This window comes from Penicillium verrucosum, assembly GCF_028828655.1.
Source record: "Penicillium verrucosum strain IBT 35672 chromosome Unknown utg000001l_segment0_segment0, whole genome shotgun sequence".
NCBI classification, from domain to species: domain Eukaryota; kingdom Fungi; phylum Ascomycota; class Eurotiomycetes; order Eurotiales; family Aspergillaceae; genus Penicillium; species Penicillium verrucosum.
The window spans coordinates 3,201,576-3,229,459 of record NW_026643210.1 but is presented as its reverse complement, the minus strand read 5'-3'; the positions used below and the strand labels follow the sequence as shown (position 1 = coordinate 3,229,459).

The 27,884-nt window shown below is 48.5% G+C and overlaps 11 protein-coding genes across 11 annotated transcripts; 7 read left to right on the top strand and 4 right to left on the bottom strand.

Moving 5' to 3' along the window:
- Window positions 1-199: 199 nt before the first annotated feature.
- On the top strand, window positions 200-1,444 carry N7516_001208 (cyclic nucleotide-binding domain-containing protein; the record flags this gene model as incomplete). Its single annotated transcript, XM_057213930.1, has 1 exon — window positions 200-1,444. One exon carries the CDS (start codon window positions 200-202, stop codon window positions 1,442-1,444), a length of 1,245 nt encoding a protein of 414 aa, XP_057075813.1.
- A 520-nt stretch (window positions 1,445-1,964) lies between these two features.
- On the bottom strand, window positions 1,965-2,837 carry N7516_001207 (uncharacterized protein; the record flags this gene model as incomplete). Its single annotated transcript, XM_057213929.1, has 1 exon — window positions 1,965-2,837. The coding sequence occupies one exon, from the start codon at window positions 2,835-2,837 to the stop codon at window positions 1,965-1,967; it is 873 nt and encodes a 290-aa protein (XP_057075812.1).
- Window positions 2,838-3,644: 807 nt separating this feature from the next.
- On the top strand, window positions 3,645-7,339 carry N7516_001206 (forkhead domain protein; the record flags this gene model as incomplete). The annotated part of the gene is made up of 3 exons (XM_057213928.1): window positions 3,645-4,917; window positions 4,968-6,863; window positions 7,041-7,339. 3 exons carry the CDS (start codon window positions 3,645-3,647, stop codon window positions 7,337-7,339), a joined length of 3,468 nt encoding a protein of 1,155 aa, XP_057075811.1.
- A 1,748-nt stretch (window positions 7,340-9,087) lies between these two features.
- Window positions 9,088-9,333, bottom strand: N7516_001205 (uncharacterized protein; the record flags this gene model as incomplete). Its single annotated transcript, XM_057213927.1, has 1 exon — window positions 9,088-9,333. The coding sequence occupies one exon, from the start codon at window positions 9,331-9,333 to the stop codon at window positions 9,088-9,090; it is 246 nt and encodes an 81-aa protein (XP_057075810.1).
- A 934-nt stretch (window positions 9,334-10,267) lies between these two features.
- On the top strand, window positions 10,268-10,450 carry N7516_001204 (uncharacterized protein; the record flags this gene model as incomplete). Its single annotated transcript, XM_057213926.1, has 1 exon — window positions 10,268-10,450. One exon carries the CDS (start codon window positions 10,268-10,270, stop codon window positions 10,448-10,450), a length of 183 nt encoding a protein of 60 aa, XP_057075809.1.
- A 996-nt stretch (window positions 10,451-11,446) lies between these two features.
- lcb2 (putative serine palmitoyltransferase 2) lies at window positions 11,447-13,462 on the bottom strand (the record flags this gene model as incomplete). The annotated part of the gene is made up of 1 exon (XM_057213925.1): window positions 11,447-13,462. One exon carries the CDS (start codon window positions 13,460-13,462, stop codon window positions 11,447-11,449), a length of 2,016 nt encoding a protein of 671 aa, XP_057075808.1.
- Window positions 13,463-15,005: 1,543 nt separating this feature from the next.
- On the top strand, window positions 15,006-17,156 carry N7516_001202 (acetoacetate--CoA ligase family protein; the record flags this gene model as incomplete). Its single annotated transcript, XM_057213924.1, has 2 exons — window positions 15,006-15,230; window positions 15,303-17,156. The coding sequence occupies 2 exons, from the start codon at window positions 15,006-15,008 to the stop codon at window positions 17,154-17,156; spliced, it is 2,079 nt and encodes a 692-aa protein (XP_057075807.1).
- Window positions 17,157-17,590: 434 nt separating this feature from the next.
- N7516_001201 (mitochondrial-processing protease subunit alpha) lies at window positions 17,591-19,415 on the top strand (the record flags this gene model as incomplete). Its single annotated transcript, XM_057213923.1, has 2 exons — window positions 17,591-17,692; window positions 17,763-19,415. The coding sequence occupies 2 exons, from the start codon at window positions 17,591-17,593 to the stop codon at window positions 19,413-19,415; spliced, it is 1,755 nt and encodes a 584-aa protein (XP_057075806.1).
- A 429-nt stretch (window positions 19,416-19,844) lies between these two features.
- On the top strand, window positions 19,845-20,961 carry N7516_001200 (mitochondrial import receptor subunit TOM22; the record flags this gene model as incomplete). Its single annotated transcript, XM_057213922.1, has 3 exons — window positions 19,845-20,070; window positions 20,297-20,586; window positions 20,828-20,961. Coding segments are annotated over 3 exons (567 nt in total), but the record flags the coding sequence as incomplete, so codon positions are not given.
- A 730-nt stretch (window positions 20,962-21,691) lies between these two features.
- N7516_001199 (uncharacterized protein) lies at window positions 21,692-23,893 on the bottom strand (the record flags this gene model as incomplete). Its single annotated transcript, XM_057213921.1, has 5 exons — window positions 21,692-21,706; window positions 21,779-22,031; window positions 22,100-22,919; window positions 22,978-23,589; window positions 23,656-23,893. The coding sequence occupies 5 exons, from the start codon at window positions 23,891-23,893 to the stop codon at window positions 21,692-21,694; spliced, it is 1,938 nt and encodes a 645-aa protein (XP_057075804.1).
- A 2,037-nt stretch (window positions 23,894-25,930) lies between these two features.
- N7516_001198 (putative MFS sugar transporter) lies at window positions 25,931-27,680 on the top strand (the record flags this gene model as incomplete). Its single annotated transcript, XM_057213920.1, has 5 exons — window positions 25,931-25,968; window positions 26,021-26,361; window positions 26,419-26,656; window positions 26,712-27,215; window positions 27,296-27,680. 5 exons carry the CDS (start codon window positions 25,931-25,933, stop codon window positions 27,678-27,680), a joined length of 1,506 nt encoding a protein of 501 aa, XP_057075803.1.
- Between the last annotated feature and the right edge of the window lie 204 nt (window positions 27,681-27,884).

Genomic DNA, 27,884 nt, shown 5'->3' with positions numbered 1-27,884 from the left:
TTCTACCTCTTTACCTTTTTTTTTCCCTTACAATTTCTACATTTTCTACATTTTTACATTTTTCCTTTTCCCATTCAATCTCTCTAATTAATTCCTTTTCTAATATCCACAGATATTATCTCTTGCTTCGTCCCACATCCATCTCACCTTCAACCCCGGAGTTGCGGCCTCCTCGGCCCTCAACCCCCCCAACGCCCTCATGGCACAGAATTCTGCTCCGGATTTGACCCCGGTCATCAACACCAGAGCCGGCGACAAATCTGCTAGCACCCCAAAAATTTCCGAGGACGACGAGTTCGAGGTGACGTCACCAACCAACTTGACTTTTCGACAGTCCAGCTCAAATGCTGCACCGCCGGGCACCGCTTTGTTTGGAGGTACTGCATTCGCCGAGGGAGGATTACAAGCGGGAAGATCGTTGTTCAGCCGGAGTCCCTTCCAGAAGAATGAGGGGGAGGAGGACGAGCAGGAGGGGGAGCTGGCCCCTCTCCCGGAACGATCCGCACAGCAAGGATTCCCTAGCAACTACGCTCTTGGTCGGCGAACCTCTGTCTCAGCGGAATCTTTAAATCCCACCGAAGCTGGTTCGGATAGCTGGTCCCCTCCTTACCACCAAAAGACCGAAGAGCAGGTCTCCCGGCTTAAGAGCGCCGTCAGTAGCAACTTCCTCTTCTCCCACCTCGACGATGACCAATTCTTGACCGTCCTCAATGCTCTCGTTGAGAAGCCCATCCCTGCGAAAGACATCAAGGTCATTTCCCAAGGTGATGCCGGTGATTACTTCTACATCGTGGAGAAGGGATACTTTGACGTCTACATCCACCCCTCCGGCGCCGTACAGCCTGGCCCTGATGGCTTGGGCAATAAGGTTGCCAGCACTGGACCCGGAGGATCTTTTGGCGAGTTGGCTCTGATGTACAATGCCCCACGTGCCGCGACGGTGATCTCCACCGAGCCAAAGAGCACATTGTGGGCTCTTGACCGCATCACCTTCCGCCGCATTCTAATGGACTCGGCATTCCAACGCCGTCGTATGTATGAGGCTTTCCTGGAGGAAGTTCCGCTGCTTTCTTCTCTGAAGTCATACGAGCGCTCGAAGATCGCCGATGCTCTGGACACCATCAAGTACCCGGCTAATTCCATCATCATCCACGAAGGCGATCCCGGAGATGCTTTCTATCTTTTGGAGTCAGGTGAAGCCGAGGCTACCAAGAACGGTGTCTCTGGCCCCGTCAAGAACTATCGCCGAGGCGATTACTTCGGCGAGCTTGCTTTGCTGGACGACAAGCCACGTCAAGCAAGCATTGCCACCAAGACGGATGTGAAGGTGGCGCGATTGGGTCGGGATGGATTCAAGCGTCTTCTCGGTCCTGTGGAGGGGATGATGAGAGGGGCTGAGTATGAACTGGATGGGGAAACGTCTCCTGTTTCCAAACCAATTTGATATGATTACAATGAAATTGAATCTTGGGGGTTTTTTGAGCCAGGAAATTAGAACTCCTCATTGGCGAGGTCCAGCTGTCTTGTCACCTGTCACTCACCTGCTATCCCAATAACTGATGATCTATCCCCCTTTTCTTTTCCCATGTTCATTATTTGTGTCCCATCTCCTCGCCCCCAGCAAACTTTCCACTCTTTACGACTATTTGACTTGTATCTACAACTGTTTCTCTTATGCGTGCCGTCTGTGACAGGGACCTACTGTCGTCCTTGTTCATACTATTTTCCTTTTGCTACTATGTTATCCACTCCAATTGTACCCTCCAATACTTAGGTATGATCCAGCAGAATGATTAGAACTTGTGTTTGATTTCCCAGAATTCCCGTATGCAATGTCTATATACCCACACCCCCAAGGATTCCAAGTCGAAGTCGCATAGGAACCCGCCTACTACGATTATGATATGGTCCCCATGCCAATCTACAAGCTTGGAACTCCCAAATGCAATATCGACACCAGTATATCACCTCGGAACAACCAAGTCACTCCTCAAAACCCACTTTTCTCCCCCGGTAACCTCAGCCCCCTCATGTATCATACAATTATCTCCATGTCGGTGCAACAGCGCCATCCCAGCCTCTGGCGCAACCGCTATCGGCTCCGGATTGCGATTCGCGCGCGTGGGCTCCGGGTAGAATATTGTTTCACCACCTGTGCAGGATGTCAGGTAGACCAGTAGAGTCCAGGTTGTGCGTGCGGGTGTTGCTTTTGAGCGCGAGTTCAGTGCGGGGAAGGTTATGTTATTGGCATCGTCGTCTGCGATTGATTGCGATGTATTAGATTTTGGCCTTTTGGCTTGCTTGGTTGTATAGAAGTGATTGTATAATGCGAAGACGAAGAGATCCTTACAATGTTGTCCGAAAAACTGTCCTGCAGAGTATCGATAAATGCGAATATTAGGATTCAACCCCAACGGCTCCCCGCCCCAGAGTTGACGTGCGCGTTCAGCAAGCGCATTATCATCTTCCTCGGCATTCTGGTCGTACCCGTACTCATCTTCTTCAAAGCGCGTCGTGACAAGCTCCTTCAATGCCGTCGTGCTCCATAGCATCTCTGCAAACCGTGCGTCGTCGATCTGGAACCGGTCGTTGACGCGTAATGCCTCGTCTTTCTTTGGGGTTCCCGGTGTTGTGGTTAGTGGTAGTGAGGCGAGGAATGAGGCGTAGGTTTTGCAGAGGGTGCCTGGAAGGAAGTTGTGGATTAGGTAGATTTGGTCGGTGAGGAGGGGGGTCAGGGTTAGATCGGCGGCGGGGAGGAGGGGACGGAGAGGAGGCCAGTTTGGGGTTGTGGTTTTTGGTTGAGGCTTTGGATCGGGTTTTTTGAATTTCGGGGCCATTTTGTTCTTGTTTTGGTAGGTAAAGGTGAATATATAAGATAGGTTATAAAGATAGAGAGTAGAAGTAGAAGAGAAGTAGAGTGTTAGGTCCAAGGCTTTTATCGCGATAAGATGATTCCCAGGTATAAACAACCCAAGGTTAATTGATTTTTTATATGTGTACTCCGCTTCCCCAGAATATGTAGTATACAAAGTATACACCCCTTACATACAGCCTTGATAGAAATTGTAGTCACCTATGTTGTAAAGTACATACTACAATCATCACAGTTTCCCCTCATCTCAACGGGAGGCAAGCCACCGAATATCAGAGGGGTCGACTCCACTCTACATGTAGACAATGAGTCAATGTGAGATTAGAGGAGTAAAAAGAGGTCAATTGCATAGATTCATCCATTTTCACACTCCAATATATAGATCTAGGCTTTTTGATCAACAAAATCGGTGAGGAACCAGCTGCGGGCAGAGTCCATGTAGGTGGATCAGGTCGGAGAGAATATGGATTTGGGCGGGGCGGGAAAGAAAATTTGTCCCGGAAGAGGATTATCGGTGCTTTTCTTTCATCTCTGCAACCATAAACCTTTCCAGATTCATACATAATATTGGATATTCTTTTTGGGTGAATTTCTGTCAAGTCAACAATATTGTGAACTAAAGAAAAAAGAAAAAAAAAAAAAACATGGCTCAGCGGTGACTACGGCCATCTGCAGCGACCAACTCGGCCATCGCTCACCGCCCGGTCCCAAGTTGAGAACTTCCCTTCTGGTTGGAACTTCATTCCTCTCCCTTCCTCAGCACCAGCCTGTCATGTCGTCGCAGACCATGACTGCGCCAGCCGTGGGCCATCGACCGCCTGACCCAGGCCCCGATAGCCCCCTGTACGACTATGGCTGCTCACCAGACAGCGACTCCCCTTCCAATCCTCGAGACGACTCCGCAATCCGCGCCATGCAGAATAATTCTGCCCCGTCAACTCCTAACGGGATGCCCGCCCCGGACGTCGCAATCAAAACCGAATGCCCGGACAGCCACGAATTTTCAGCCGCGCAACATCAACAAGATGCAAACACGCAAAACGCCGCGAGTGCGCTCCTAGCGCAGCTTCTTGGAAATCAACCAGCCGCGAACTCGACACCCACCACGATACAACCTGCACAACAGGATGAGGACCAGGATATTCACATGGATATCAAGATGGACGACTCAATCTCCCAGTCATTCGACATGGCTGCCCAGAGCTCTGCGCCCGTCGACCCGAGCTTGCACCGAGACACTGCTTCAATATCTCGCGAGATCCAGGACTTGCTGAATGGGAAAGCTTTAGGTGACGAGCTTATGGGAACAAATTCTGTACAACAGGATATGGACCATGCAGGATTCAATTCCGAAGCCATGGGTACCTTGTCCGATCCCATGAACCCGAAATTGAGCACCGACCAGCCCTCGCTCCTTCCACCCTTGGACTTCTCGGCTGCCCCGAAAAATGCGTTTGAAGCTCTCCACCAAAACGAGCTACTCACAGCCGCCTTTCTTTCGCAAAACGCAGATCTCTCAGCCTTGGGATATCAAGATGTGGCGGCCTCAATTGCTGGATCGGAACCTAAGATCCAAGCGTTTGCCAAGTTGGAGTTCGATGATGGGCATTTTTACGTCAATACCTACTCATTCATCCTAGGACGAGACGTGCGCGCCGCCCGCGCCGCCCATCACCGAGAGTTCCAATACCGGCAGGCCGTGCGAAGCACTCGGGCGAAGAGTTCAAGTGGAGGAAACACATCCCACACCCCGAACCGTATGAAGCGGGAGGAAAGCGCTGCCATCATGGGCAGTGTTGTTAGTGATCGGGGAGGTATTATGGGCTTTGATCCAGATGTACCCCCGCATCTTCCGAACAACATGAACATGAGCCGACGATCCTCGAAATCCTCCTTTGACGACGCTGTTGTACCATTACATGCAAACCCGGCTCAGCTACAATCGACAACCGACTACAACGCGCTCGCGATGCAATCTTTGCAAGATGGAAACGGAGATGCAAAGCCTGTTGATGCACTGGCTTTGCTCCCATCCCCTGATTCTTGTCCTACCATCCCAATTCACCCCCAACGACCGTTGACGGCAGTGCCGCAGGCCATCGAGGGATTTCTCGGAGACATGTCCGGATCTCATACAATTTTGATCGTAACTTGTTTGAGATGGAAGTAATGGGACGCAATGGAGCGTTCATTGGGGCTGACTGGCTATCACCAGGACAAGTTCGCCCGTTACACAGCGGCGACTACATCCAAATTGGAGGCGTGCGTATCCGCTTTTTGCTACCAGATGTCCCCATTGGCGAAACTGGAGCGGACCGGATGGAAGAGAAAATGGCAGAAAAGAACGACGAGGAGGAAGAAAAAGATGCCCGTGCTTCAATAGAAATGGACGACGACGTCGATGAATCCGAGAGGCTTGGGAGTGACAGCGGCGAGAGCAGGGAGCCTTCCAAGAAAATCATCCTCAAGACAAAGGATTCCAAATCATCTCAAGCAATGGATTCTATCGAGCCTGGAGATAACGATTCACAGCCGGCCCGCCGCCGGGGACCAGGACGCCCTCCCAAGGATGGGATCATGTCCAAGCGCGAGCGAGCTGAGCTTGCCCGGGAGCAGAAAATTGCTGCCAAGCGTGAGGCCAACGGAGGCATCACACCACCTCCACTCAAAGTGCCTAAGGCCGGGAAGACAGTTGCCAAAGAATCTGTTGTTCCCGAGTCACCAACAAACAAACCATCCGAGAAGCGGAAGTACACCAAGAGAAAGAAGCCGGATGGCACACCAATGGATTCTCCCCTTCCTTCAACGGAAGGCGGCCAGATGTCTGCAGAGCCCCCGCAAGAATACGTTAAGCCCCCACCGGTCAAGAAGCGCAAACCATCACGGTCACCATCTCCCAACTATCCTCCAGAGTCTGCTTACAACGCCGAGGATCTGGCAAAGCCGCCGTACAACTACGCCGTTCTCATCTTTGATGCTCTGACGGAAGCTGGCACGCCAATGACGTTGAAACAGATCTACCGTGCGCTGAAATTGAAGTATCCGTACTTCCGCTTCAAGTGTGAGACTGAGGGCTGGACATCTAGTGTACGACACAACCTGAACGGCAACGGTCACTTGTTTATGCACGCAGAACGAGATGGTAAGGGTTGGTCGTGGCAGCTCATTCCCGGCGCGTCGGTTGAAAAGGAAAAGAAACGTCGTCCTTCGCCGCCCCCGCAGGTTTCCCACCCTCCTCCGCCTGCTCCCCAGCAGTATATGCCTCAGATGTCCCACTCGTATGCACCACCTCAGGGTCCACCACCGGTGCCAAACCCGCCACAGCATTTCCAATTCCCTTCCATACCGCCTGCTCCTTTCCCGGCGTCTGTTAATGTGGGAGGACATCCACCCCAATCCAGTCCCTATCCACCTCCATCGAAGGCCCCTGTTCCTACACCCAGTGCCCCTCCTGCTGCTGCTCCGCCGGTTCAAGCTCCTGCTCCTGCTCCTGCTCCACCCCCGCCCCAGGTTGCGACACCGGCACCGGCGCCCCCGCCGGCGCCCACACCTGCCCCTGTCTCTGCTCCTACCCCGTCGCCAGCGCCGGCACCTACTCCGGCTCCTATGCGTGCGCCTGCACCTGCACCCGCTCCCGCTCCCGCACCTATGCAGGCACCCGCGCCAGTACCGTCGGCACCGGTGTCGGCACCGACACCGGCAGCAGCGCCAGCGCCAACACCAGTCCCACCTATCAATCCAGCTGCATCCTTCCCCATCCCCAGTCAACTCCGCAACAACCTCCCAGCTGCATTTGCGGCAACCATCCCTTCAACATATACTTCACCCTACGCATCCGCCCCTGCTCCGCAAGGTGGCCAGCAGCAACAGTTGCAGACCCCACGACCTCCTCACGGACCACCTCAGCACCATTCCCCTTACCCACAACAAAAGCCGCCATCCTCTCAACCTCCTCACAACAACCCGCAGCCTCGGGCCTACCCTCCATCTGGTGGAGTGCAGTTCCAACACCAGCATCAGCATCAGCACCAACACCAGCCACCGGTCCAACCCCAGTCGCAGCCGATGTCGCATCCTCCTCAGCAGCAACATCCGCTACCTCACCACCAGCACCAGCCACAGCATCAACACCAACACCAGCATCAGCACCAGCACAATCCCCCTCCAGGCCTCCCGGCTCATTCTCACCATCAACAACAGCAACACCCTGTTCAGCAAAACTCTGCACCAGGGCCACCAGAGTCATCCTCGTTCATTGACCGAGCCAACAAGGCTATCGATGACTTTGAAGCTGTTCTCATGGAAGACTACGAGGACAAGAATTACATCCGGGAAGTTCTCCGGAGTGCGCGTGCACGCGTGTTGGGCGATGCGTCAGAAAGCTCCTTCCCAGGCGGCGAGCCAAAGGACGAAGCCGTCATCATGGACGTACTACGTAATTTGGTTGGAAGCCTGAAAGACGAGTGAATGGGCCCTGGCGAGATATTTTACATTTTGGTGGAGGGAATGGTTTCTCCCTGACGACTTATCGAGTATACGAGTCTTATGGTTTTGCTTTTTTGTTTTTCCTTTCTTCCCCATTCAATTTATCCTCTTCAAATTGTTGTTTTGCGACATGTCTGGATTCTTTGAATCTTAAATGATATCCCTCTGTTTTTGCCGACAGGCGTTTGCTTTGCGTCTTGTCTTTTTTTTTTTTTTTTTGTCGTATCTAGATCTTCACTTCCCTGTTCTCTTCTTTTCAGGATCTTCTTCATAGCAGGGATCTCCCCCATCTTGTGAAATAATCCCGCCTTGCTTTTCTTTTCTTTTTGTTTTGATCCTGGCGTGACCCAGCCGCCTGATATAAAAGCGTAAAAGCTCAGCATGATATGAATACCATTCACATTGACCGGACTAGATAGACTTGGATATTGTAGTTTTACTTTACCAATGGCTTTGCTGTATGAAACTATTCCTACCCATACAAATTGCCCAATCTCATCAATTTTGGGCGGGCATATCTGCTAGTCCAAAATTGTATGGGGAACACTACAACAGCCTACCTTATAAAGATTCACCACCTCCACTCATTTTTAGTATCTTATATGGTACTCTTACACCTGAATACTACATTAATTTTTAAAAAAACAGGTACTCTCAACTTCTTTACTATATTACTATGTTAGTATATAGTAGGTCTCCCATTAGCAGCAATCACTACCTAGCACCTCAATAGTATACTATCAATCAGATTAGATAGGAATTCCTCCGGTATAGCATCCTAGGCCTCCTAGACTATACCAACTACACTATAAAGGAAAGTGTTGATCCCTATACTTTCTCTTAATATAATCCTCTATCTAGTTCTATACCTCCTTAATAAGGTTTAAATCAGGTAAAAACGTAGGCTATTCTATTATAATAACCCTAAGCTCCTTAAAAGAAATCAAGAGTCTCTTTAGTAGTATGCCTAGGAGTATTATTGTATATAACATCGGATCTTACTTCCTTCACTTAGGAGTGGATTAACATTTCTCAAAAGAAAATAATGATTGTAGGTAAAATTTGCCTTTATTTGTCTCGATCACGACTGAGTCTAGGTACGGTGTTTCTTCTAAAAGGTCATAGTCAATGATCATAGTATAATCAATGGTTAGAGGAATAGAAAATTTACCTCTCCTTTTGTCTCGACCATCTAATATGCGCTTCGTTCGATCATGTCATGATCCAGCATATTGAAGACGTACCTCTATAAGCCTCGGGCTCCTCGTATCAGGTAGGTTTGCTTTCTCTATTCGTGGATATTGCTAAAGCAACTCCCTAAATAGATCGAATCGGGGAGCGGACCTATATAGATAATTGGAAAAGTTAGCGACATAAATCCAAGTCAATCATATTAATTGGGGCAATGTGTTCTCTTCCTAGGCTCGCATCAGATGTTCTTTTCAGAGTTGGTCCTTATAGTCCATAGTGAGAGTGTAGACTCGAATTTGTAGCTTTGTATAGTGTGTAGTATGAATATATTCTTCACTTTGGCGCTTCATTGTTCATAGATGATCAAGGATCGTATCAAGTCATACCTGAATGGAAAATTGGAAATCTAAAGGAATACATTGGAACGATTAGCAAGAAGCTCCGATATCAACATAGGGGAAACTGGGTCATACGTTGAGGATGTCGGTCTTTGGTCCCATGTCAGCTAGCGAGCTGATATCGACACATGGCTAGTATCTTCATACTTCTGCGTAATGACTTTTCGCTGTTGCGTTGAGCTGCTGACGATTTATGTCGGGGAGCACTAGCCAGCCGCCGGAGTAGCAAGAAGTGGTGAAGATGGTCACTTGGGATCTGTTTTGTAGTACTCGACGTAAGTCACTCATATGAAGGATCGATCCCGCAACCGAGGAGCCGATGAGATCGATATCGTATGGAAGATTGAAACGGTCATTGTCGATCCTTTGGAGTTCAGGATCGAACATTTTGAGAGCATTGAAAGTATACGAGTGGAGAGACTCCGTATAGTCAACGGTACCTTTAGGAGGCGAGGAGGGTAGGAAAGAAGAAAGTAGGAGGGGGATAAGTAATAGAAGTAAAGAAAATATAGTGATAGTTAGTATCATATCATATACTATATATATATCAGAGCCTAGACAATCTAAGCGTAATACTTAGATATAACGGTCTTTTGGCCTAGTTTGTAACTCGCTAGTCTAGAGGTAGATTGTAATATTAGTTAACTATACTATACAATAGTCTACTCTATAAAGATTCACCCCTAAACTAGCGGCTAATAGATCTACCAATTCTCTTCAAATTCAATTCAGATTCAGTTCACATTCACTTCAGATTCAATTCACTTTAGAAGTCCCTATACCTATATAGTGAATCCTATATTATACGTATTATAATAAAGGGCTTCTTCTGTCTCTAAGCATGACACCCAGTATTTGAAGTTCAGTAATGTTCCGCCAAAAATTGCTTTAAATTACATATCCAAATGCCGCCAGTCGTACGACGAGGCGTCGCGAATTTTAATCATTACGATCCCCGGGCGAATTCATGATTCGGCAGCTGCACAGTTTGCCTTTGAGTTCCAAACGGCCATAGTTCAGGCAAATTTGAAAGGTAGGGCCTATCCAACGGGCTCGGGTCGCGTGGAAGGGAATATGTGCTACAAAGAACCAGATGGCTCATGAATCCCATCAACTCCTCCAACCGATAATACATGGCCTTCTGTTGTCGTGGAAGTTGCATACTCTGAATCACCGCGAAGACTCCATCTTGACGCTAGCTGGTGGCTTGCCAATTCCCAGGGGACGGTGAAAGTCGTGATTCTGATTGTTGTTGACCAAGAACGAGCGAAGCTCACTTTCGAGAGTATCATCAATTCGCAACCGATCATAACTCTGTGCAATGGCCGGCCCCGATTTCAGCCAGTTACACGCCAAAAAGTTCAGGTTTCGCGTCCTCCCGGTGGCTCAACAATGCCAGTCACTTGTGTGCCGGCCGAACCTTTGCATGTATCTTGCGAAGAACTACTCCGCCGTGCGCCTGTTCCGCCAGAAACTGACGCCGATATCCCGGTACAATCACTGATCGAAGTCGCAACACAGATATGGAATATCAAATGGCTATGTATCTTTATCCTATGTTCTTTATCCACTTTGCTTGTTCGCTTGCTTTCCTCTACTCTAGCCTATTTTTCTATTTTATAACTGGTCACGCTCCCAAGGGCAGGGAGATAATGTATTTTGCAAAGATATTGTGAGGAAATAGTCATAGCCAGTCAGTGGTCCCATTTCCAATCCATATCCATATCCATACTCATCACGCAAATCCAATGATCAAGTCCTATGCCAAACACCTCGAGACCCTAGGAGTTGAAACGAAAACCATCAACTTCTTGGTGGGCTGCAACGAGGGAAATAGGTTGATCACAGGCAGAAATATAGAATAGAAGCCAAAAAAGAAAAAAAAAAAAGAAAAAACAGGAAAAAGAATCGAAAAGGAGCCAGCCTTTGCCCTGCGGAATGATACATATTGTACATCGGAGCAAGCTTCCCATTGAGCATCTGAAGTTTCGATGTCTATTGGCAGGGTTGTGCCGGATAGATACAGCGAGAATTGAGAGCATTGAATGGGTGAAACAGTATTAGGCAATATCTTGAGAAGAATAAGAACAGTAACAAAGAAAGTAACATGAAATACTGTATGGATGCAAACAGGAAGCAAGTATAGAACGATCATAGGGAACGGGGCATATTCATTCGTTGCTTGTTTGAATAACTCATGACCGTTTTGGTTTCTTTTGGTTTTTTTTTTCCCGAGTTCCCCTTTTTCTCTCCAGTCTGAGTGAGTTCGCTTGGCTTTTATGTATCTCCTTTAGGACCAAAGTCCAACGAAAGACCACAAGAATCATAGAAACTCAGAACAAGGATCAAAAGAGGCACATGGAATCAAGACCCCGACACAGTGTGACCAGCAACAACCGTGCTTGAGGAACAAAACCCCCCGACCGAAGACTCATCTCAAAGTCCAATGAACTCAAGACAACGTCATATCTACCGGTAGGAGAAAGAAGCCAATCTAGTACTAGAACAAGGGATTCTTGACATCCTGGACTCCGCGTCGGATGACATCCTCGACGCGCCAGCGGGGAGGGGAGAGATTGTCCGAGCGCTTGCGATGCCATTCCTTCTCCATCTCTGGTGGAGGAGCTGGCTGTTCGGCAGCAGGCAGTGCACCACCGGCGATGCCAGTGGAGAATTTCAACTGGAGGACGTTGCCAATTTCATCGCAAGCGGTCAGCACACGGTCCAGATCATCCTTGGTGTGGGCAGCAGAGACACAGAAACGAGCACGAGACGACACCAGCGGAGTGGCCGGGTAACCGACAACAACGACAGAGATCTTTCGCCGGAGCATCTCATGCGAGAATGCAGGCATCTTGGCCGGGTTAAAGAGAAGGAGTGGAACGATTGGTGAATCGTCGTGACCATACACTATAAAGCCAAGACGCTTCAAACCGAGACGGAGGTACCGCGAGTTGAAAGCCAATCGCTGCAATCGCTCCTCACCCTGGCCGGGAACGAATTCACCACTGATGATGCGCAGAGCGGAAGAAATCTGGGAAAGCACTGCAGGTGCGGGAGACTCGCCGAAGTAGACACCGGGGTTGGTGGCACGAAGTTGGTCGATCATCACCTTGTCTGCCGCAATGTAGCCACCGTTGGCACCGAATGACTTTGTAAGTGTGCCCATCAGGATATCCACCTCGGAAGTATCAATACTGAAGTAATCACAAACACCACGTCCCTTGGGACCAATGGCTCCAATGGAGTGGGCCTCATCGACGAACAGGTTGAACTTGTACCGGCGCTTCAACTGCACCAGACCAGGAAGGTTACACATGGAACCTTCCATAGAGTAGAGTCCCTCGACCACGACCAGAATCTTCTTCCAGGGACGGTGAGTGCGGGGTTGTCCCTGAGAGATCGCCTCTCGAAGTCTCAACTCCAAGTCCTTCATATCATTGTGCTTAAACATAGCAATGGAGGCGCCAGAGAGACGAGCGCCGAAACGGATCGAGGCGTGGTTCAGTTCATCGGAGATCAAAAGACATCCCTTTGAGACCAAGGCGGGGAAGACAGTTGCGTTGGTGCCAAAGCCCATGGAGAAGACCATAGACGATTCTTTGCCTACAAAGTTGGCAATCAAATCCTCTACTTCGACATGCAGATCCTGTGTGCCGGACTCCGCTCGTGTGCTGGGTGCTGAAATGCCATACTTCTTGATGCATTCTTCCGCAATATCGGCACAAGGGCCATCCGATTGAGCGAAACCCAGGTAGTTGTACGAGCTCAAATTCAGGGTATCAGTAGTGGTACCCGTCAGGAAAAAGTGCTGGTTGTGGTCATCCGTGCCGCGATCGATAAGAGTGATGGTGCGGCCAGGAACACCGGTCACGGGGCGCTCGAAGCAGTCGTTGATACGTAATTTCAAACGACGCACGTAGAAGTTGTCGAAATCGCTGTTGAGAGCGCCATAGCCATTGCGAGGCTTGAGATGACGGTAGTGTTCCTCGCGGAATCGCTTGCCAAAGAAATCACGGACATGTCCAAAAGCGATTAGGATTAGGTAACTGATATAGGTGGTGAGCAGGTAATAATACGGCGGCTCGTCCATCACCGGCTCTGGGAAGACACCACCGGGGTGTCGACTGGAGTATCGGTGGCTAGGATGACCGATCGGACCAAATTGGGCATGTTGCTTGGACAACCGACGAGCCTCCTCAGGGGTCGGAGGCTGGAAGAGTGTTGTTGGCAGCTCGTCCATATTGGGATTATCCGCGGTGGCTGTTGATAGAGAGATCGTCGGTAGGGACAGTGATGCCAAACTTATCGGCGGGGAAGAATTACTAGGTTGAGAATGTCCACTCTGTACAGTTTCCGTCTTTGACTTTGGTGAGGCCGAAAATAACTGAGAGAGGCGATTGGACTTGACGGTGGGGGCCTTGATGGAGATACCGCCCTTTCCCGAAGAAGGTGAAAAGGACGGCGGGTTGGTAGAGGTGTCGTTGGAAGAGTTGCTGCTAAATCGACGAGGCATCGCAGGAGGAAACAGCGTTAAGGTTTCGGCACGGGATTTGGTTTCTCTTTTCACGTCAGGATCGAGGGGCGCTTTTGAATTGGCCGTTTCCGAATTGACGATTTGTAAGGCAGGGACTATCGGGAGGTAATTGAGAGTTGACGTGTTTAAGTGGTAGGTGGTAAGTGGGCTGTGTGCTTGGGGACTTCAACGGGTCTTCGGCGGAGTCAATAGCAACCTCAGGCAATGTGTTCAATCTGGAAAGCGCAACCAATTAGTTGATCGTTCTGGACTAGGCATCAATGCAACACCCCTGAATCATGCTCCATTCCCAAAATAAACCCAGATTCGGGAATCTGCTAGCTCAGAAGTTTCACAGAGATTGAGACGTACCGGCAAGGTTGATTTGAAGCGGGAGCCGAATACTCCGTTAAGGGCTTAAAAGATCGCGTGCACGTGGAATGGGGGGGGCAAGAAACACGAAGGGGCAAAGAGCCCTACGTTCAGATGACGAACGGACCAATCTCCGTTGCACTATGAACAAAAATAATGAAGCACGGAAAACGAGTACAAAGTTGAAGAAGAAGGAGAGTCTGAGAAAGGTAAATAAGAGGGACCTCCGTGTTTCCTCTAAGCTGCGTCCGAACCCCCCATTATGCAGTGACCTCCTGGTAATTTAAAGTATTAATTAAAAACATCTGCAGTACAATGATAACTCTGTCTGATTGGCTGATGTTTTATCTGTTTTTTAAACAAGGAGTGTATTATTACCACTTCAATACCTAAAAAAGGCTTTTTTTTTTTTTTCGCACTAAAAATCTCTCGGACCCGAAAAGGCCCAAATCCACAAAACCCTCTTCAACAGACCAGTCGTATTCGTACATACTAGTTACAACATACTTATGTTGTAGATGTGCATCCTCAATTGTATAGAATCTGACACCCTATCTTGTAACTAGGCATCTATATTGTGCTAGTAATAGCCAAAAAATACAAAAAATACAAAAAAAAGGGACATGTCATGCTCATCCGGTATATCCGATTCAAACCCCTTTGGACCCAAATAAGTCAACATGTCGATTTTCAAGATCTGTGACACCTACACATCACGATATGTGACATGAAAGGTATCTAAGGTTTTCCAAGATGAAAACGGTAAAGTGCCTGAGGCAGAAAATGTCACGTTTGATCCAATGTGACATCCACTGTAACTCCATACAATAACTAACATAACTAGTTAAATAGTTATATGCATATATCAGAGAACGGGGGGATTTTATATGAGAAATTATCTTCCCCGTAGCCGCGGGAATCGGCAACTCAATACCCGATCACTCCCGCACCGCCATTGCCCCTTGGGGAGTTGCATACTTAGGTATTGTGTCACTCGCTCTTGACCGGTTCAAGCTTTGACCCTTGCTGTGAAGCCCTGTTGGGAAGTCTATTGCCACATTGTCTTGGGTTCTAGTGGACAATTGAATTTGTTCAATATCAGTCTACAGCCTACGGTCTATATACTACTCGGCCTTCCGAATTCGTGTACGCCATTGCCATATCATCAGCTATGCCTCATATCGAAATCCTTGAGCCGGAGGCCAAGGAGCTTTGGCGGCCTTCTTCTCCTGATACAACCCAGATCTATGATTTCATGACCAAAGTAAACAAAAAGTATGGCTTATCATTGAATGACTACAACGCTCTCTGGAAATGGAGTGTCTCGGATCCAGCCCAATTCTGGGAAGAAATCTGGCACTATACGAAAATCAACGCTCACAATCCATGCCAACAGGTGAGTAATTCATTCCCACTCGGACCTAGATGCATTATCTTGAACATGGGATATCTGATCCGATCTAAATAGGTCCTTGGTTCAAAAGATGTGCTATTTCCTAGACCTTCATTCTTCGAAGGCAGCATTTTGAACTTCGCCGAGAATCTTCTATACCCCGCCACCTCGCCGGATGAAGATTCCGTAGCAGTAATTGGCGCCACTGAAGCAGCCCGCGAATTCATTTCGTGGAAGGAGCTGCGAGAGCGAGTTCGGCTGTGCGCAAACGCTTTGAAAGAAGCAGGCCTGGAGACCGGTGATCGTGTCGCTGGCTTCGTAGGCAATCATGCTAATACCGTCGTGGCAATGTTGGCCGCAGCCTCAATCGGGGCCTTTTGGACTGGCGTGTCTCCTGACACTGGTGTGCATGCTGTATTGGAGCGATTGAAGCAGATCCAACCTAAGATTCTCTTTGCAGATAATGGCTCCTTCTACAATGGCAAGGTGCATAGTTCACATGCCAAGGTATGGGAGATTGTCTCTGAATTGCCAGGCCTGGAGCTTTTGGTGCTCCTGATCACTACCCCAGAACTTGAGGTTAACCTAGATGACCTTCAACCTGCAAATGGGAAAGCAAAGGTCTACGATGATTTTGTGTCTGAGGTGAAGAACCCTCAGGCGCCATTGGAGTTTGCAAGCTTGAGACCGGATCATCCTGTTTATATACTGTATTCGTCCGGTACAACAGGGGCCCCCAAGCCTATTGTTCATGGGTCTCTGGGCACACTGCTACAGCACAAGAAAGAACATCTTCTTCACTGTGATATTCGACCAGGTGATCGCTTGTTCTACTTCACAACCACAACCTGGATGATGTGGCACTGGCTGGTATCAGGCCTAGCCAGTGGGGCAACGATCATCCTGTACGATGGTTCGCCCTTCCGACCCTTTGATACTGAAGGCGGAAAGGGAGAAATGGCCATGCCGCGGCTGATTGAAGAGCTTCAAATTACCCATTTCGGTACATCCGCTAAATACCTCTCTCTCCTCGAACAAGCCGCTTTGAACCCGCGCAAGCATGCCCATAGGCCGGTGTCATTGCAGACCCTAAGGGCTATCTTCAGTACTGGATCTCCACTGGCACCTTCAACATTCGAATACGTTTACTCCTCTTTCCACCACGACATCATGCTTGCTTCCATTACGGGTGGCACAGACATTCTCTCTCTTTTCGCTTCCGGTTGCCCCATTCTCCCGGTTTACAAAGGAGAAATCCAGTGTCGTTCTTTGGGCATGAACATCTCAGTTTTCGACTATGCTGGCAATGATATCAGTGCAACGGGCGAACCCGGTGACCTTGTCTGCGTCACACCCTTCCCGGCTCAACCAGTCATGTTTTGGCCCCCGGGACCAACAGGCTTGGAGAAGTACCGGAAGAGCTACTTCGACGTGTTCGGGCCCTCAGTCTGGCACCATGGAGACTACGTGCGCTTGAACCCACAAACTGGAGGTGTGGTCATGCTAGGCCGCAGCGACGGCGTACTCAAGCCATCCGGAGTGCGATTTGGAAGTGCCGAGATTTACAATATTCTACTCAAGCATTTCGCCGACGATGTGGAAGATTCTCTTTGCATCGGTCGGAGGCGAGATGGCATTGACACCGATGAGACTGTCGTTCTGTTTGTCCGGCTTGCTTCTGGCAACGAGTCTGGTATGCCGGCGGATCTCGCAGCACGCATTCAGTCCACCATTCGCAAGGAACTTAGCCCCCGCCATGTCCCTGGCATTATTGATGCATGTCCCGAGATTCCGGTGACTTCCAATGGCAAGAAGGTCGAGAATGCTGTCAAGCAGATTCTGTGTGGGCTTAACATTAAAATTGGTGCGAGTGTTGCGAATGCTTCATGTCTTGATTGGTATAGAAACTGGGCTTCGGAACACCCTTAGTTATTTTAACTCTCTTGTTACATAGAAGAAAAAAAAAAGCCTGATTCGTTTTTCTTTGCTGGAGATTAAATGATATAGATATTTCGCATTTCACATTTCGCATCCGGAGTATATATTCGGGCCCTATAGGCCTTGGCCCCGGGGTAAGCGGATTACACCTGGGCAGCCCTGCTGCATCTAGACACGAATGGAGACAAAAAGTTAGGAAGAACACGCTTCTGTTTAAAAACATTAATAACATGATAGTAAAAGATTTATCTGCTATGTTACAGAAGAACATCTGGCCCATCATGCAACGGATTAGCTAAGCATCTCGGATCGAGGCTCCATTATGATTCTTCGCCGACTATCCGTCCGAGCTACATCACCTCTTCCGGTGCACCAAGAAATCCTATATTGATCACGCTGTGTGAATTTGTACGAAATTAACCATCATGCGCCGCACAGCATTGCGGGCTCTTGAGTCTGCGAAGCCATTGACACGAGCTCCTCGCGCCGTGTCAAGAAGCCTCTCTACCATCAATGACTCGACCAAGGTAAGAGAACATTTTTAGCTCCTACAACATAACGTCATTTGTAACTGACAATTCATTTCTTTATCTACAGGATCCCGCCGAATTAGAACAAATCACTACACTTCCAAATGGAGTTCGCGTCGCCACGGAATCATTACCAGGTCCCTTCGCTGGTGTCGGAGTCTACGTCGATGCCGGATCTCGTTACGAAGATGAGAGCCTGCGCGGTGTCAGCCACATTATGGACCGTCTAGCGTTCAAGTCTACCAAAGCGCGCACCGGAGATGAAATGCTTGAGATTCTTGAGTCCCTAGGCGGTAACATTCAGTGTGCCTCATCCCGGGAATCGTTGATGTACCAGTCTGCCAGTTTCAACTCGGCAGTTCCTACCACGCTCGGTTTGCTCGCGGAAACCATCCGCGACCCCCTTATCACCGGAGAAGAGGTTATCCAACAGCTCGCAACCGCGGAGTACGAGATCGGCGAGATTTGGGCGAAGCCGGAACTCATCCTTCCGGAACTAGTGCACATGACTGCCTATGCCGACAACACCCTTGGGAATCCGCTATTGTGCCCGGAAGAACGGCTGGGCGAAATTAACAAGGCAGTGGTGGAGCGGTATAGGGAACTCTTCTTCAACCCGGATCGGATGGTGGTTGCGTTTGCCGGAGTGCCCCATGGGGAGGCCGTTAAGCTCACAGAGCAGTACTTTGGCGACATGAAGCCGAGTGACATTAGCAAGACCAAGGGTCCTGTACTGTCCGGTAGTGGAATCGAGACCACATTGTCTGATTCCCAAGCGGCCGCCCACGAAGGCCAGGTGCCGACCGTTCCTTCCTTCACCCCCTCATCTACAATCACCAGCCCGGCTGCTTCCCAAAAAACACAAACCTCGCTCTTGTCGAAGCTTCCATTCCTCAAGAACCTCTCTTCATCCAAGAACTCTACAGTCGAGCCTCTCCACTCATCCCTGGTTAAGCCATCCGCGCTAAACCTCCGACAACCTGCTCACTACACTGGTGGCTTCATTGCCCTCCCGTCGATTCCCCCGCCAGCAAGCCCCATGCTTCCTCGCCTGAGTCACATCCACCTTGGATTTGAGGCTCTCCCCATCTCCTCGCCTGATATCTATGCTCTCGCTACTCTCCAGACCCTCCTTGGTGGTGGTGGCTCATTCTCAGCTGGTGGCCCTGGAAAGGGTATGTACTCGCGACTCTACACTAACGTGCTGAACCAGCACGGTTGGGTCGAGAGCTGCATTGCTTTCAACCACAGCTACACTGATAGTGGAATCTTCGGAATTTCCGCCTCCTGCAGCCCGACCCGGATCACGGAGATGGTCGAGGTCATGTGCCGTGAGCTCCAGGCCCTGACTTTGGACACCGGCTACAGCTCGCTGCAAGCACAGGAAGTCAATCGTGCGAAGAACCAGCTCCGTTCCTCGCTGCTCATGAACCTGGAGTCTCGCATGGTCGAACTCGAGGATCTTGGGCGTCAGGTGCAGGTTCATGGCCGCAAGGTCAGTGTCCGGGAGATGTGCGAGCAGATTGAGGCCCTCACTGTCGAAGACCTCCGCCGTGTGGCTCGCAAGGTCTTCGGTGGCCAGGTCGACAACGAGGGCAAGGGCACTGGTAAGCCTACTGTCGTGCTACAGGAGGGCGAGTTGGAAGGTTATAAGCTCCGGAGATTCCCCTGGGAGGAGATTCAAGAGCGCATCGCGCGATGGAAGCTTGGCCGACGGTAAATAGATGATTCTATGCCTCTGGACTCGCTTGGATATGTCGAACATAAGATGTGGTAATGGTCGCACCTAGAGGATAATCTGTAATTATAGACTATGGCCAGCATTTTGGCTCTGTAGAATACACCTCTCTCCCAGGCTTTATATGACCACCTAGCCTTTCTCAACTCATCTTTTCTTTTCGTCTTTTCATCCTTGGTTATCTGTACTGTTCATGCTTTTTACCGCCTTCGTATACATTTTGAAAGACACCCAACAAGACATTCAAAAAGATATCTACAAAAATACACATAAAAAATAATATCCAAAAACATGTCGATGTCTCCTCTTAATAAAACGTCTCTAACATCGTCTTGGCCAAATCTTTCTATGTAAACATCAGTCAGTCTCACAAAAAGAAACAAATGACATCGTTGTCGGTGGGTCCAAGGTCCAAGCTCTTCGCCGCTTTTCGGCAAAAAAGTCGGAGCGAAACCAGAGCGTCCTCCCATCATTCAACCATCACCTCCAACTAGACCCCCTTCGTCACTCCCATCTAAACCGCCCAAAATGGTCAAGCTCACTGAAGTCGAAGACGAGCACTTCACCGAAAAGCCCACTGCCACCAAGCACGATGCTCTCCTGGTCTCCGATGATGAGGATGACTACTCAGACACTGGTTAGTACCGAATCCCGAACGCCCATACCCGGAACTCGCATTGCGCCATTGTCATTTGCATGGGGGATTGCTTCGATGGGAGTATAATTTGCTCCCTGAATACCTTCCTATCCCAGTCCTCAACCCCAACCCCCAACAACGCGACCTCGGAACCCCAGAAATGAACACATTAGTCGCAAATAAACATCAAGACCCTTATCTGACATGGACATCAATAAAAAAACAGACTCCGAGATCTCCGACGATGAGGATGTCGAGCTCGAGGCTGAGTCGCTCTACGAGCGTGTCGCCGCTCTGAAAGACATGATCCCTCCCTCCGCCCGCCGCACTGTCACCAACACCGTCTCTTCCATCACAGACCTCACCAAGGCCAGCTTCTCATTCAGCGGCAAGGCCCTTTGGATTATCAGCACCAGTTCTTTCCTGCTCGGTGTGCCATTCGCCTTGGCCTACGCCGAGGAGGAACAGTACATCCAGATGGAGCGTGAGCAGGGAATGATCAAGGGAGCTAACGAGGTACGTGTCTTGTGTTTTCTTCTGTTTTCTTTTCTTGGTTTTATCGAAATCGCAACTATTATCTTCAATCCCCGATTCGTGCCGTCATTCGCACAATTGACACCGTGTACATTGCCTCGGGTATTCGCATCTCGGCAATCTTCAAAATCCTTCTTTTTTCTCAACACTATCATCACATGCCATTTTCGCGCTCTTCAGCCAGTCTTTGCGAATTTATACTGATTATAATTCCTACTCACAGATGCTCACCCCCGGCTCCGAAACCGAGAAGGCGGCTCAACCCACTCTGTAAATTAATACCACTTCGGAAAGCAGAGAGATTGGCAAATGATCCAGCGACACGGTTATCGACCACAAGACTTGGCTGATGCAAACATCATACCCAAGTGGATGTCGACGCGATCCTGTTACATCCTGCCAATCACCCTTTTTTTTGGCCAGATCTCAAAATACAGGACTACAAGCACTCGGAAAGAGTTGGTTTCCGGATTCACTTCTTGTCTTGACTTGTTCGGATCTTTGTTATACTTCTTGTTTTTTTACTTCCTTTTTTTTTATCTCGCATCTCTCATGCTTTCTGACATTTTGGCTCCGGCAGCTTATGCATGCATGTATTTGTACAACCCCAATCATCTTTCTTCCTGTTTCTCTATTCACCTTTTTTTCTTTCTCCACGTGCATGTCCAGGTAATGAAAACGGATGGGTTTGGTTATCTTCTTTGCATTCTGTAGTCCTAGTCTTCTTACGGGGGCTAAAGAAAGAAGGCCTACGATCACCTAAAACTGCATTGGATGTAGATATCAAGTAGGCTCCTTTGTGAAGATGATGTCTTGAGATGACCATCTTGCCATTGCTATGCTAAGCCCGCGGGTCCTTATCATGGTAGGCTATGTAGCTAAAGGTGACCCGAAAACATGAGTAGGAATGTGCAAAAAAAAGGGTATCATCGTGAAAGCTCAAGCACCGGAGAAAGTGTCCGCAGGAGGAAAACAATGTCATGAAACTAATTACAAGGGTCGTAGTCTTCATGGGAGCTCATAATAAAGCCATCCGAGGACAAATACTCACCTTCGGGTGAACTGGCTCTTGGATATGATCATCTCATCATCCGTAGATGGACTAAATACAAGAACAGGCCTGATTAGCATCATGGAAGCCCCGAGACAACACCCACACACAACAAAAACATACCTCTTTCTCGCGAGCAGACTTAAGATTAATGTGGAAGTCCCGCCAAAGATTATCGACTTCACCAGTTCCAGTCATGCTATCGAGAACATCGTTTGCATTTCGGGTCTTCTGCTTGACGCTCAAATCATTCCGTCGGAGGATCTCGTCGTCGTCCATGTGGCCCGTACGCTCGAGGAAGTCGATGACCCATTCATTGAGATGGTAGCGCCAGTGGGTGAGGGTGTGGGCGAGCTGGGCTCTCGCCTTGCATTGCCTGTTGAAACAAAAGGAAGTGGTCAGAGAGGTGAGCTCGATCAAAATGACTGTCCAAACGAAACTTACTTTCCTAGGAAATACCGGACATTCTCGGGAGGAATGACATGGCCATCCCGGTCCCGCTCCTTTCCATCGTTGTCCTTAGAATCCTCATCACTGTCATTGCTGTCATCATTCTCATCTTCCAGTGGCTCTAGCGTCTGTAGGGAATATGCTTTCCCGTAGAGCTTTATATCACTGGAAGCTGGATGGCCAGAGCGCCTGCAGGCATCACAGGGATGGTTCTCCTCTGTGGGGAAGGCAGCGATTTCAATGTGTGGTCGGGCCTGGAGGGCATAGACGAAACTGGAGTTCCAAACTGAGGAGATTAGCTGTGAACCAGCCCGACCCTTGACTTCATCTTCCAGTTTCATGAAGGCCATCTTGTACATGTCGTCAGAGCGAGGGAAGGCCGGGTTTAGCTTGTTTTGCACCATCCAGCCGATAACGTCGCGGAAGTATTCCTTCGGCTGCTTATATGCATGTCGGGTGAATTCGAAGGGAATCTCTTCGGTGGGCACACCGAGGTCGTTGGTCTCGTCGTCAAGGACAAAGTCATCCTCGTACCGATCAAGGTTCTCGTTGGGGTCGATGGCTGATTCTATGTCGCTGTCATCGTCGTTATGCCGCCAGAGACCACGACTAGAGGGACTGGCATGGCTGCCGGGTCGTTTAATCTCCTGCACATCTGAATCCTCTTGGTCTTCATCATCATCATCTTCTTCTTCGTCACTCTCCTCTTCATCTTTCACACCAGCCCGTCTGCGACGGAGAGCTTCAAGATGCTTCATTCTCCTGTCTCGGGCAGATTCGACATTCCGGCCGCGAGTTCGACTTTTCTTAACAACTGCGCATGATTGGCATCAGCATGAATAAACGAGCCTCGTGCACCAATTGATTCCTACCTGAATCCTGAAGGTCCTCCAAATCCTCTGCAATATCAAGTTTGGCCTGTTTCGAGATGTGGCGGGGGGGTGGGGGAGACTGGGGAGTCTCTTTCTCCTGTCCACGTCGGAGTCTCTTTATTGGCGAGGAGGCCAATGGTTCATCCGAGTCATTGTCGTCACTTTTGGACACGGCAGCTGGCCTTGCTACCCTGCGCCTCTTGGCGGTCAAAGGAGCTACTGAATCGTTTGAATCGTCGTCGCTGAGTATAACAGGTGAGCTTGAAGAATTGTCACCTCGGGTAGACCTGCGCCGTTTGGCGACTGAAGAGGCCACTGGCTCATCTGAGTCACTGGGATCAATCGGCGGGCTTGCGGCCTTTCGCTTGAGTGTTCGGTGCGGCCGGGATAGCTCCTCCGAATCAGAACCATTTGCGTTCTTAGTCTGTTTATCTGAGAATTGTAAGGATCGCTGTGATTTCCTGGTGCGGGATTTCCTCGCGTCTTGGAGGTTATCAAGCTTTGGTGGGTTGTGGATCAACACATCGAGGTTATCAGGTGGCGCGGCTTGCTTTCTCTTCTGGCGGGCGGGGGCGATAGCTTCGTCTAGGGATTCATTGTCCGATTGAGATTCTACAAACAGTTCATCTTTTGGATCTTAGCTTTCTAGTTGCATCGACGAGGGAGAAAACACCATACTTGCGGGTTTATCATTGGACCTCGTCTTGGTGGGGAGCTTCGGCCGTTTCTTGTCGAGTGAATTCTCCGGCTTGCTTTTGGAAGTCTTTGTAGGACGGTATGTACCCAAGCTTGGGTTGTCGTATGTGAGTGTTGCGTATCGGTTGTCTTGCTCCGGGCTCACATCCGCTGGGGGTGTAGCGGTTGAAGTAGCAAAGGCAAGCCGCGTCTGCTTTTTCTTCGATTTGCGGGGTGGCATTTTGAGTGGTCAAAATGACAGAATAGGCAGGATTGGAAGGCGGAGTGTCGTGTTCATATAGCTAGGTATGTCATAGCAAAGTCAAAGAAAAATAAATATGTTCAAAGAAGAGTAAAGGTTGAGTCTGGTCATAGATCAAAGTGGGACCTTCGCTGTCGCGGATTGCGCGTTGGAATAAATCACGAGAGCACGTGATCAGTATACTTAGACGATCAAACCACATTGGGGAGCTTTGGGAGCAATATTTGAGAAATCTATTTGTCAGATTTCTTAGTTTCTTTCTCAGATTTGTAGCTTAATTTCTTCAACAATTTATCAATACCACATTGCACTATGCATATCGACGTAGTCGCTTCTAAACAATATTCTTAGGCTAAAAATGAACTACAGGGTGCATATGGTAGCCACCAATGTTTCAGACATTATAGCAAATCGAATAATTGCCCAGAAATATCTTTGAATATGTTATGTTGCCGCTTTGGCTGGGGTTTTATATACACGTAGCTCTCTGTGCGGCATGGTTTGAACAAACCTGATCCTATGCAATTATCCATAGAAGGCAGATCAGTCTGTTCTTATAAACACAAAACAAAGGTCAAAACTATTTAAAATATACAGGAATAAATGGTCAGTAATGTGGCCTTGTGGCCATTTTTGGTTGTCTTTTTCAAAGTCTTCTTAGATGTCTCGGATATTATTTTTAGAGTCACTTTCTATAGACCCCTCTCCTCCTTATAACTACGTTATATAGCTAGGAGGATAAGAAGAACTAGTCAAAAAATATGAAATATAGGCCATAAAAAGTCACTTATGACTTTATGATTGGGCTATATATAAATATATATAATTCCAGCTTCAAGCAACGTAATTTTTGATACCGTGATAATGCAGCTTTTCGATTTTCTTAAAATTAATATATAGTGTTTGAAATCATTATCCATAGCTATCGAGTAAGAATTAAATCAAATAATAACGTAGTTGTTGTTATATGAAGTTGTAAAATGTCGCATTTACTATAGTGTTTTAGGGTTGGCCGCTCGGTGGTGTTGGCCACTCGGTGGTGAAATACGTTAGTTATAGTTAGTTAACTATGTAGCACATGTTGCCTTCTGTTCCTCGGTTAAACTCGGTGCTCATAAGAGAACCTAGTTATATATAGCCTAATAGACGACATTGGAAGATTCCCCCTCCTAAAAAAAGAAAAACTAATATCAGCAAGATATACAAAGGAGTTAATAAAATGTTGCCCTAACTTTACGTCTCAAGAGATAAGGATAAAGTCAGCCCTATCTCCAGTCTGAAAGTATCACGGAAGTCTAGTCGCCTATTATCTCTTGCTTGGTTAGTCTAGCGCCCTTGTCAAATGTCTTGGAATCTATCTACAACATACTCCGTACATCATTGTACATACTGCAATCCTTCACCATTTACCCTATTGGTGGACTTTGGCTTTCTCCCAAGCCACTACCACCCACAGTTCCCCGATTCGTGGAAATTCCCCAAACCTCATCACGCCGGAACGAAAGCTTGAAAAATATCCTCGAACCCCAGACCCCTATTACCCCAGGTTTGGCTCGCGCATTTGAGGCTCCAAACCAATGGGAAATCGAATGGGCGTGAGATACGCTCTACCCATGTGACATTGACTCCAGATTCCCCACGGTCCCCACCACTCAGCGATCCTGGAGACAAGGGCGACCCGTTATCTAAATGGTAAAATATGCTTAGCGTGTCTGGGGTTGTGAATTCTGGGGATGGTCTGATCCACCCCATGTCGTTTCTTTTGCTCACATGGGCTGAGGTTGCAGTCCCGTCCCCGGAATGCCCTTATCGTGTCTGGTCTTCTTATATAGCTGCAGCCTCCGCCCACTCAGGTGTCACCGTGGAGTCTAGCTCATTCTTAACTGTTCTCTCATATTACTCGAGGGCTACTATCACTGCCCGCTTTCTTAAATCATTTTGTGGAGCGTGGTACTATTGATCTGGTAAAGATCGCCAACCTCAACTGTCAAACCTGTCCCATCCCATCCCATCATAATGGGTCTTTTAATGACCCGCAAGAGAGCGTACAATTGGTTAGTACACAATCATCTACTCCGAAGAATATACTCTAATCCGACTTTCTAGGTACATCTCTTGTGTTGCCGCATCATGCATGGTGCTCTACGGTTACGATGCATCTGTGTTCAACTCCGTCCAGGGCTCCAAGAACTGGCTAGCTTGGATGAACAACCCCAATGCAGCCACAATCGGCTCAATTAATACAGCATACACAGTCGGCGCTATTTTTGGTGGTTTCTTCCTGGGAGGACCATGTGCAGATTTCCTAGGTCGCAAGCTTGGAATGGGCATTGGTTGTATTTTGGTTATTGTCGCCACCTTTATGCAAACCTTCGCTCCTCACCACAATCTTGCTTGCTTCCTTGCAGGTAGATGTATCATCGGTATTGGTCAGGGTATTGCATTGAGTAAGTCTTGTTGATCGCGTGGTTTCAATGACATGAACTAACGGAGTTATTTCGCAGCTGCTGGCCCTATCTACATTGGTGAACTGGCTCCGCCAGAGATCCGTGGTAAGATCATGACTTTCTGGCAGATGTTCTACTCTGTTGGATCATTCATCTGCTTCTGGATCAATTTTGCTTGCACTAAGAATGTTGCTAAGCTGGGCGAGTGGGACTGGAAGTTGGTTGTCATTTTTCAGCTTTTGGTTCCTGCTTTGATCCTTTTCCTCTTGCCGACTATCCCCGGCAGCCCTCGTTGGTAAGTCGCTTTTGGTAATTTTCAATTGACCGCAAGCAATTCTAACAATCACTAGGTACATCCAGAGAGGCAACAAAATTGAGAAGGCTCGCGAAGCTCTGCAAAGAGTTCGTGATACTGAGGAAGAAGTCGAACAAGAGCTGTTGGAGATTCGTGAGGCCATCGAATACGAGAGGGAAGCCATTTCCAGCAATTACTCTGCTCTCTGGAAGGACAAGTCTCTGCGCAAGCGCATGGCTCTGGCTCTGGTCCTCAATGCCGGCCAACAGATCACCGGACAAGGCTCGCTCAACTCGTACTCTACGAAGATCTACCAGAAGGTGTTTACCAGCGACAGTAAGATTGCTCTTATCAACGCACTGAATGCCACCTTTGGAATTTTCTTTACCCTGAATGCTGTCTGGATTATCGATCGTTTTGGAAGAAAGTTCCTTCTGATTGTCGGTGGTATCGGCATGGGTCTCTGCATGATCATTGTCTCTGCCGTCGAAACAGAAACACCACAACTCGCCAACGGAGCCAAGTCAGAACCAGTTGGTATATCAATTGTGTTCCTTATGTTCTTGTTCATCTTCTTCTGTAAGTTCCCTCCACTCACTATCTCCCTGCAAACGAAACTCTACTAACATCATTTCTTAGACAAACCATCTTGGGGGCAACAGTATGGATCTGGACGTCCGAAATTTTCTCAATGAACGTCCGCGCCCAGGCCGTGGGCATGGCATCGCAGACGCAGAATGTCGCCAACGCCATCGTGCAGCAATTCTTCCCTATTTTCCTCGACAATGAGGGCTTCTATGCCTTCTATATGTTTGCTGGTATCAACTTCCTACTTGCACTCTTTGTTTGGTTCCTCATTCCGGAGACCAAGCAGGTTCCCCTTGAGGAGATTGATACTCTGTTTGGTGGTGCCAACCACGTTGCTCAGGGAGAGGAGGTGCTGGCACATCAGAAGGGAGTTCGGATGAGCCACGAAGGAAGCGAAAAACCTGAGGCTGTTACTGTGGAGCATGTTCGGAGCTAGGTATTATTTTGATATACCAATTGCGGTGGTTGTTTCTGAAAATGTTATAAGCGATATGATACATGTGTTTAGCAAGTAGTCTCCAATGCAAGTGCGCCCAGCGCGCTTTATGAATCCCGTTTCGTCCTTAGATTTTTACTTAGTAGTTATATCATCTTTGAGTAAGTAAAAAATAAATAGTTTTCTAATTTAACAAAATTCTTG